The sequence below is a fragment of the Pseudorasbora parva genome, chromosome 13, assembly GCF_024679245.1.
Source record: "Pseudorasbora parva isolate DD20220531a chromosome 13, ASM2467924v1, whole genome shotgun sequence".
Lineage (NCBI taxonomy): Eukaryota > Metazoa > Chordata > Actinopteri > Cypriniformes > Gobionidae > Pseudorasbora > Pseudorasbora parva.
The window spans coordinates 10,504,077-10,514,238 of NC_090184.1; the positions used below are offsets into that span (position 1 = coordinate 10,504,077).

The 10,162-nt window shown below is 46.8% G+C and overlaps 1 protein-coding gene across 1 annotated transcript; it reads left to right on the forward strand.

Moving 5' to 3' along the window:
- The first annotated feature begins 1,336 nt into the window (after nucleotides 1-1,336).
- Nucleotides 1,337-2,246, forward strand: hes2.1 (hes family bHLH transcription factor 2, tandem duplicate 1). Its single transcript, XM_067413152.1, has 4 exons — nucleotides 1,337-1,429; nucleotides 1,534-1,629; nucleotides 1,748-1,835; nucleotides 1,939-2,246. Exons 1-4 carry the CDS (start codon nucleotides 1,337-1,339, stop codon nucleotides 2,244-2,246), a joined length of 585 nt encoding a protein of 194 aa, XP_067269253.1.
- Nucleotides 2,247-10,162: the final 7,916 nt, after the last annotated feature.

Sequence of the window (10,162 nt, forward strand, 5' to 3'; positions counted from 1 at the left end):
TCCAATTCCTTACTCCCCCAACCCCCCAACAAAGAAAAAAGAAGAAGAATGGGGAAAAAAACATTCTCTTCATGTCACATCGTTGAAGCATTATTGCCATATTCGGTCATATGGCCCTGGCTCAAACACAGACGCCGATGGTTTGGAAAGGCACGCCATAAACGCAGCAGTGATAGGACAGTAATATAGCAAACAGGTGACTGAAGAGTTTATTCTTGACTCGAGGGGGTTGGGATTCAAATTAGTGGCGCGCTTTAGTGTGATTGGAGGACCAGACATCCATCTGTTACACAGTAACGGCGCGTGTCAGGCGCGTGAGATCACCGCTGATTTGAAATAAGAAGTTAGACCTTAAAATAAACCAACGAATAGTTCAAATGTATGGTCCCTGGAAAAATACAAGAAAAGAAAAAGCCATAAGACATGTTTAGAAAGAAAAAAGCATGCAAAATCTGTCTAACATCAGTTCTATAAAACCTTAATTATAACCTATAAGACTATAATTTTTATATATATATTTTTCCATTTTATATAGGGCCTCTTGGTGATGTTTTTAAACTATGATGTGTTGTATATTGCAAACCTCCCTACTCTTAAAATAGCTCAATATTAACTTTAAGTATAGGCTACGTACTTGTCAACTTTCTTTGTGACATTAGAGTAATAGAACATTTATCTAACATGGTCCGAACATAAGCAGATGTCATATAGCGTGGCTTGGTTAATTACTGCGTCCATCATGCCCTGTATTATATATCAGTATCTAATACATGGCGGGTTTCTTTGTGAAACAAACATCGTAAAGCAAATATTTTAATACAGCAATGGCAAGTTTTTAAATGAGATAAGTCATACAAATAGTAGGCCTACAATTTAAATGTATTTTGTAGTAGTTTGTTTGTAGTAGTTTGTACTGTATTATAGCATACTAGTTTGTTTTGCAATAAACATTAAACCAGAATGCGAAATAAAAAACGAGCTTCTATTTTGTAAAATATTTTTTTCCTTTCCACGTTTCATTGCGAATTACATACGAATTCTATTTCGCCACATGGAAACACATGCGGAGGTCTATGAAACAATGAAAATGATCATCAATCACATGTGCATACCAGTGGTTTGGATGAAGCAAACATCAATCAACAGATGGTAACTTGTGAGACAGTAAGATCAGATCTCCCTATGGCATCCCCCTCTGCGTCAAACCGAAGGCACAATAGAATTGAAGCCCTCCCTCCACGCCATAGAGCCCTATAAAAGACCCCTTTCGCCCACCCTGACCACAAAACTCTCTACTCCTCTCTCAAGAGCACTTGAGACATCAACCGATCAAATCATGACTCCAAACATTATAACCGAAGCTCATTCCCACTCAATCGGTTCTCGAATGACTGTAGCTCAGAGAAAAGAGGCACATGAATTGAGAAAGGTGAGGACGCATCCTTTAAGGAACACCCCTGAACCATTTTAACGGTTGAGCTTGTAGTGTCTAATAAACAACACTCACATTAACCGATTTCTTTCTTTTTTCAGACTCTCAAGCCATTGATGGAAAAGAGAAGGCGGGCTCGCATTAACGAGAGCCTCAATCACTTAAAAACACTAATACTCCCTCTGGTCGGCAAAGACGTAAGTATCTAAACATTGGTACATGCGTGGTCATCCGTGTTACTTAGGCTGCATATCCAAGTGTGTGTCAGTGACTCCGAACAATATTCTAATATATCAAATCATTTTCAATGTGTAGGCTTCACGTTATTCAAAGCTCGAGAAAGCTGACATTCTCGAAATGACTGTCCGGTTCCTCAAAGATCTGCCTTCCTCATCAGCCAAAGGTGAGTTATCTCATTTCATTTTGTTTACATCTCAGCGTTTAATTGGAATCTGCACTATTTCAAATAGGCCAAGTATATTCAATTATTTTTCCCCCCCCTAAAGGTCAAACAGACAGCTATAAAGAGGGCTACAAAGCCTGTTTTCAGCGCATCTCCGTGATGCTGCCGCAGTCCAACCTAGGACCAGAAACCCGTCAGCACGTCAACGAGTTCATTCAGCAGTCAATGGTGTCTGCGGCATCGTCCTGCGAGAACTGCTGTGCTCAGAACTCCAGAATGATTTCACAAATGCACCAGAGACTTGTAAGCTTGAGAAACAACAGCGCTACAGTGGAGAACCACTCCGCGTCAGCACCCATCCAACCTCAGCCTGCGCCACAGGCAGCTGTGGACATGTGGAGACCGTGGTGACCAAACACGCAACAGAAGGCTTCAGGGAAATTGTTTATAATTAACGTTGTATATTATTTATTTGTCGTGGTACTTTTGACTTGAAATGTAAATGTTGTGATTGAGATTACATGTAAGGATTTAATTATACCTAAAATGTGGCTACTTTGTAACAGAAAGAGAGCCAGCGAGCACAGATCATGGAAGTAGATGTATTCCATGAGCATAACGTTATGCAATCCTCTTTGGGGTTTAATTGTTATGGGTTGTAAACAACACAATTGTAAACCCCAAGGGTTAAAATGTATTTTCTGAGGTTTGCACAAATTGACTTTATTTCATTTGGTCTGTGCAAAGAAGTCGTAAACACTGTGTGTTAATTACATAGGCAAAATGAATGTCCCTGAAGGAAACATATTCACAAAATGTTAAAAATTGTGACGCAACAGAAGAATAAAATAATTTTGCTATGAAATTCTTGAAATCTCGTTTGTTTTTTATTCACTGGAAATCATTTTTATAACGTCTTAGTGGAGGAATAAAGCAACTGGACGTTGAAGGAAAAAAAAAAGTTTAAATGACAAAAACAAATCAAACACATGAATAGCAAAGCTAGTTATTAAATAGGCACGCATAAGCCTACTCGCACTGATCTGGGTACATTTAGCATCTGTTATAACACGATTCAGGAGGGGACACTAGTTGGGAACTTTTATACTTTCAATGGCTTTTAAGATGTATTTAAATGTAACATCTTTTATAATCTAAAATAACATTAAACATACTTCAAACTTTCCTCAAAACAGCATTTTCGTCAGTATCAAGTAGTAACATTTATGATGTAGCACAAACAGGTTAATTCAACAGAATCTCATATTGGAGATAATTACCTGTTTAATTTTGGACAAAGTAAAGATACAGGACTCTGCATATGTGGTGGATGCAGAGCTTAACAGGCCACACAATTATTTTTTAATGCATTTGTCCTCAGGTTAAAGAAAACTGTAGAATGTTTTGGACGGCGACTTCTCAGTATATTGCTTTAAAAATCAACAAATATTTAACACATGACAAGGTTAATCCAATTTAAAATAGTTTGGAAGCTAATGTGCGTTCCAAAAATATAAATAATTGGGAAGGTATCTTGCGATATACATAAATTCACTTTTTTTGCATATTTATATTGAAATTAAGCATACATCATTTATACTGAGCTATCTGTGAGCTTTGTAAGGGTAAATGTAGGTGTCATTCCAAAAAAGGATTCTTAGAGTAGTATATGAACACCTTTCATATATTACTGTACACAAATTCATTCAGATCTAAACACAGTCATATATGACAGATACAAAAAAAAAAAAACCAGACTATCCTGAATGTGTGTAAACAATGTGAATGTAATGTGATGTGTTCTTGCATCATGACCTATATAAAATGTGTGATCAGTGCATAGATCACATAGCTACAGGATTTGTTTTTCGCATATTAAAACATACTCATGCTTATACTATATGACTCATGTTGGTCTATAAGTCACTGCAATCGTCTTTACACAATCCGCAATCATCAAAACATTACTAGCTAGTTTGCTTAATCATCCAGCCGAGACAGGTGGTGTCGTAGTTCTCTTTACATTAGGGCTGTTTTAGACTGATTGTTTGAATGCATTCGCATAGCCTACTAATGACCCATTATGCTACAACTGATTCCAGCTCTCAGTGGTGTTTTGGTCCCCGCTATGATAACAGTACCTTTATCAAATGTTTACAAAACAAGGGGGAACCCTGGGTGCCTGCCTCTTTCTCTATCTCTGTTCTGTTACGTGAAAAAAAGTCTAAGGCCTTGTCAAGCCGTTTAACAAACCAATATAATCTGCTGCCTGTTACTTGTCAAAATAGGATTAATGTGGAGGAAAAAATGAATACTGTTAAGTTAGCGCTTTTAAACGTCTGTTCAATTAAGAACAAATAATTTCTAGTCAATGACTTAATAACCACTAAAAACCTAGATTTTTTGCTTCTAAATGAAACGTGGCTAGAAGAAAACTGTAGTGCAACAGTCCTTAATGAAACAGACCCTCCTAACTTTACTTTTATGAGTGTCTGCAGAGCTGTTAGGAGAGGTGGAGGTGTTGCTGCTCTTTTTAAAGATTTTTATCAATGTAAGCAAGTATCATTTGGTGACTATTTGTCTCTAGAATATCTGGGTATTGTGTTAAAAGGTGCTCCACGCATCCTGCTTATCATGATTTACAGGCCTCCAAAATACTCTGCAGGCTTTAGGACTTTACAGAACTGTTATAAACAATTTCCTCAGAGTTTGACTGTTTTGCTATTGTTGGGGATTTTATATTCACATAGACAAAATTGAATCCAGTACAACAAAAGAGCTCATGACTGTTCTTAATACTTTTGATTTGACACAGCATGTACATGGACCCACACACAATCTTGGACACACTCTAGATTTACTTATCAGTAAGGGTCTAAACATTTCATCGATTGTTATTAAGGATGTGGCACTGTCTGATCATTTTTGTATTTTCTTTGATATATCAATCTCTCCTGCCATTGAAGCTAGATCTGTCTCTGTCAAAAAGAGATGTTTAAATGAGAAAACTAATTGCTGTTTAGGCTATATTGCTAACACCAAGCATATCTGCAGACTCTGTTGATTTTCTCCTTGACTCCTTTAACTCAAAAGTAAAGAGTGTAATTGATGATATTGCTCCTCTGAAAGTCAGGAAAAAGAGTAACAAACAAAAAGCACCTTTGAGAAACTCAACAGCAATGCAAATAATGAAAAGACAATGCAGAAAATCGGAACGCATGTGGCGGAAGACAAAACTCGTACTCCATTATAACATCTATAAAGACACCCTTCATGCTTTCAATGTTGAACTAGGCAAAGCTAGACAGAACTTCTTCTAAAATATTATAAACAGACACATAAACAACATGCACACTCTTTTTTGCTACTGTCGAGAGACTAACAAACCCCCCGAGTCACACTCCTAGTCAAATGCTCTCAGACAGTAAATGCAGTGAGTTTGCTTCCTACTTCTCAGAGAAAATCAATAATATCAGAAAGGTGATCAGCACATCCTCGAGTTGCTCTAGGGTCAGTCAGATCAGACCTAAACCTCGGAAGATTACTATGTCAGTGTGGCAAGGGGGGCGTGGTTCAGCGAGGTCTGCACTGCAGCGGGAGAGAGGGCCGCGGGACGAGCGGTAAGTGAGTGGGTTGGACGCAGATTAATAACACCTGTCTCTTGTTCCAGTAATGAGCGCGGAGACGGGATAAAACACCAGCGGAACCAGAGACCAGGGAGAGAGAGAGTCAGGACGGTTGATGCCAAACCCCCACAGAGACTGAGTTACCGGAAGCCGGAAGTGCCGACCCGGAAGTGATCGCTATTGTTTTGAGTCTGAGAGAAGCCACACTATTAAGTGTGTTTTGACTATTGAGTTACAAAATAAAAGAGCATCAACCGTCTAGCCGACCCCCGTGTCCTCTTCCTTCCTCACATTCACGAACTTTGCTACACTGGTGCCGAAACCCGGGAAGGAAGTAGGACAGTGCCGCCGCCATGACAACGCCCTCCGCCTCGCCATTTGCGGATGTCATCAACTCCCTCGCGGTCCTCCACCAAGAACACCACCAGGCGTTGCTGGACCTTCGGACCGAACAGGAGCGCCGCTTCGAGGCGATCGTCCAAGGCCAGCAAGAGGACCGCGAGCGGTTCCGGAGCTGGATGGACCGGGAGGTTCGCGCCGAGGCCGCCGCACGGGCCAGCGCACCGGTTCACGTGCCCCTCCAGAAGATGGGGCCGGAAGACGACCCGGAGGCCTTCGTGGATCTATTCCAGAAGGCCGCGGAGGCCTGCGGGTGGCCCCGGGCACAGTGGCCGGTGCGCCTCATCCCCCTACTATCTGGAGAAGCCCAGGCGGCCGCGCAACAACTACCGGTCGCGAACCTCCTGGACTACGATGATCTAAAGAAGGCCATCCTTCAGCGGGTCGGCCGGACCCCGGAACAACATCGTCAGCGTTTCCGGTCCCTGGAGTGGGGTGAGTCCGGTCGACCCTTCGCGTTGGCCCAACAGCTCCGGGACGAGTGCCGCAGATGGCTTCTGGCCGGCGGCAGCGACGTGGGCCATGTTGTCGATCTGGTGGTGCTGGAGCAGTTTATCACTCGGCTCCCCAGGAAGACCGCCGAGTGGGTCCAGTGCCACCGGCCCACGTCGCTGGAGACGGCCATCAACTTGGCGGAGGACCATCTGGTGGCGTGCCCGGGGGTCGGCGAACCCCCATTAACTTCTCCCTCTCTCTCTCCCCCCTCTCTCTCTCTCTCTCGACCTGTCCCTCTCCCCAGGTCCCGCCCTCCAGGCCCTCCTCGCGTCCCCCCCAGAGGCCGGGGTGGGATGGGCCTTGGACCGTCTGGGAGTTCGCGGGTCCCGCCCAGGGGGGCGGGGCCGCTGGGGGCTGGTAGTGACAATGGCTCTGGTTCCGCCCCCTTTCCGCGCTCATCCTCCAACCCACTTGGCTGGCCTGCTGGCGGTGCGGCGATCCGGATCATTTTGTGGACCGATGTCCGATGATGGACATCGGAACAATGATCCGGATCCCGAACGTCCAGCGGACCACCCCCGATCAGGCAGGAGAGTACCAAATTCCTGTGAGTATCAAGGGGGGTACATATCAGGCCTTGGTGGATTCAGGATGTAACCAAACCTCGATCCATCAAAGCCTGATGCAGCCTGGGGCATTGGATACAAGCCGCGTGGTTAAGGTGCGGTGTGTGCACGGGGATGTGGTGGAATACCCGGTTGTCCCGGTCACGATACAATTTCGGGGGAAAAAGCATAGTGTAGAGGTGGCGGTTAGTCCACACCTCCGGCATCCGCTAATTCTGGGGACAAATTGGCCCGCCTTTTCGGCGTTATTGGGGTCGTTATGCGCGGATGCCGCTTGGGAGAAGAAGGCGCGGAGGGGGGCGGCGCGAGTGCAGCTTGGGGAGACTGAGACGGGACCCTTGAGGACAGCTTCAGCGGAACCGAGCGGGATCGAGAGACTGATTCTCTCGGACCGCGATGACTTTCCGCTGGAGCAGTCACAAGATGAGACCCTCAAAAATGCCTTCCAACAGGTCCGATCGATTGACGGTCAGTCTCTCCAACCTGCCTTGCCTGTCTCGTATCCATATTTTGCCATAATTAAGGATCGGTTGTATCGAGTGACCCAAGACACTCAAGCCACAAAGCTAGATACAACCCAGCTGTTAGTACCACAGAGCCGCCGGGAAATGCTTTTCCAGGCGGCTCATTCTAACCCAATGGCGGGCCACCTGGGACAGGCGGCCACGCTGAATCGTTTAATGACCCGATTTTTTTGGCCAGGCATTCATGACAATGTGCGCAGGTGGTGCGCGTCTTGTCCGGAATGTCAGTTGGTGAATCCACTGGCCGCCCCAAAAGCGTCATTGCGCCCCCTTCCATTAATGCAGGTCCCCTTCGAGAGAATTGCGATGGACCTCATCGGGCCATTAGAGCGATCCGCACGCGGACATCGTTTTGCGCTAGTTATTGTGGACTACGCAACACGATATCCGGAAGCAGTGGCTCTCCGCAACATCTCGGCGAAGAGTGTTGCGGACGCACTGTTTCGGTTAATCTCCCGGGTGGGGATTCCGAAGGAAATCCTCACTGATCAAGGCACGGCGTTTATGTCACGCACGTTAAGCGAATTGTACGGATTATTGGGCATTAAATCCATTCGAACCAGCGTCTATCACCCACAAACAGACGGCTTGGTCGAACGATTTAATCGCACTCTTAAATCCATGATCCGTAAATTCGTACAGGAAGACGCCAAAAATTGGGATCGGTGGTTAGAACCCCTCTTATTTGCTGTGCGAGAGGTCCCGCAAGCCTCCACGGGGTTTTCCCCCTTCGAGCTTCTCTACGGTCGGCAGCCACGGGGGGTGCTGGACGTCCTACGAGAAACTTGGGAGGAGGGGCCTTCGTTGGCCAAAAACGAAATTCAGTACGTCATGGACTTGCGAACAAAACTCCACACATTGGGGCGGCTATCTAGGGAGAATTTGTTGCAAGCCCAGGACCGCCAGAGCCGGTCATATAACAGGGGTACTAAACTACGCAAATTCACACCGGGAGAGAAAGTGCTCGTTCTACTCCCAACGTCGAGCTCAAAATTAATGTCAAAGTGGCAGGGGCCGTTTGAGGTCGCACGACAGATAGGAGAGCTCGATTATGAAGTGATACGATCCGATAGGAACGGGGCACGTCAAATATACCACCTCAACCTGCTAAAAAAATGGAATGAGGTGGAATCAGTGTTGTTGGCAACGGTGATCGGGGGAGAGGATGATCTCGGGCCAGAGGCGAGCATTAAAGCGCAATCAGTCGCGTTGGCCCCTGGGGGAGATCACCTCTCACCGTTACAACTCACTGATTTATCGAAATTGCAGGCGGAGTTCGCTGACGTGTTCTCGCCCCTACCGGGACGTACCGACTTGATTCAGCACCATATCGAGACCGAGCCGGGCGTGGTAGTTCGCAGCCGGCCGTATCGCTTGCCTGAACACAAGAAAAAAGTAGTTCAGGAAGAATTAGGCGCAATGCTCGACATGGGAGTAATCGAGGAGTCCAACAGTGACTGGGCGAGCCCGATAGTTTTGGTCCCCAAAACAGACGGCTCGGTCAGGTTCTGTGTGGACTACCGCAAGGTGAACGCTGTGTCGAAATTCGACGCGTATCCAATGCCGCGGGTTGACGAGTTGCTTGATCGGTTAGGCACGGCTCGATTTTATTCGACACTGGACTTAACAAAGGGCTATTGGCAGATCCCCTTGTCTCCATTGTCCAAAGAAAAAACAGCTTTTACCACGCCGTTTGGATTACACCAATTTGTCACGCTTCCTTTCGGCTTGTTCGGGGCGCCCGCAACCTTCCAGCGACTCATGGATAGGATTTTGCGTCCCCATGCGGCATATGCTGCTGCGTACCTGGATGACATAGTGATTTATAGTCACGATTGGCAGCGGCATATGCAGCATGTGAGGGCGGTCCTGAGGTCGCTGAGGGGAGCGGGGCTCACGGCCAATCCGAAGAAGTGTGCGATTGGGCGGGTGGAAGTAAGGTATCTGGGCTTCCACTTGGGTCATGGGCAGGTGCGTCCCCAAATTGATAAGACTGCCGCAATTGCAACCTGTCCGAGGCCCAAGACCAAAAAGGAGGTAAGACAGTTCTTGGGGCTGGCGGGATATTATAGACGGTTTATACCAAATTATTCGGACCTCACCAGCCCTTTGACTAATCTTACTAGAAAGGGGCTACCAGATACGGTCCAGTGGATGGAGCCGTGTCAACAGGCTTTTACCCAAGTGAAGGCTGCTCTATGTGGCGGGCCGCTTTTACACTCCCCTGACTTTTCTCTCCCTTTCTTGTTGCAGACTGACGCGTCGGACAGGGGGCTGGGCGCAGTCCTGGCCCAGGAAGTGGAGGGGGGAGAGCGGCTGGTGCTGTACATTAGCCGTAAGCTCTCCAAGAGGGAAGCTAAGTACAGCACCATAGAGAAAGAGTGTTTGGCCATCAGATGGGCCGTTCTCACTCTCCGCTATTACCTCCTGGGGCGGGAGTTCACTCTCTGTTCGGACCACGCTCCTCTCCAATGGCTCCACCGCATGAAGGATACCAACGCGCGGATCACCCGTTGGTATCTAGCTCTTCAGCCGTTTAAGTTCAAGGTGGTCCACAGGCCGGGTGCTCAGATGGCTGTGGCCGATTTCCTCTCCAGAAATGGGGGGGGGGGGGGGGGCTGCAGGCCGGACGGCTCCCCGGCCTGAGTCGGGCGGTGGGGGTATGTGGCAAGGGGGGCGTGGTTCAGCGAGGTCTGCAGCGGGAGAGAGGGCCGCGG

Excerpts from the sequence above, each read along its gene's own strand:
- hes2.1 (XM_067413152.1), top strand. The coding sequence starts at position 1,337 with ATGACTCCAAACATTATAACCGAAGCTCATTCCCACTCAATCGGTTCT. Across the intron at positions 1,630-1,747 it reads TCCCTCTGGTCGGCAAAGAC|GCTTCACGTTATTCAAAGCT; the intron begins GTAAGTATCTAA and ends TTCAATGTGTAG. Across the intron at positions 1,836-1,938 it reads GCCTTCCTCATCAGCCAAAG|GTCAAACAGACAGCTATAAA; the intron begins GTGAGTTATCTC and ends CCCCCCCTAAAG.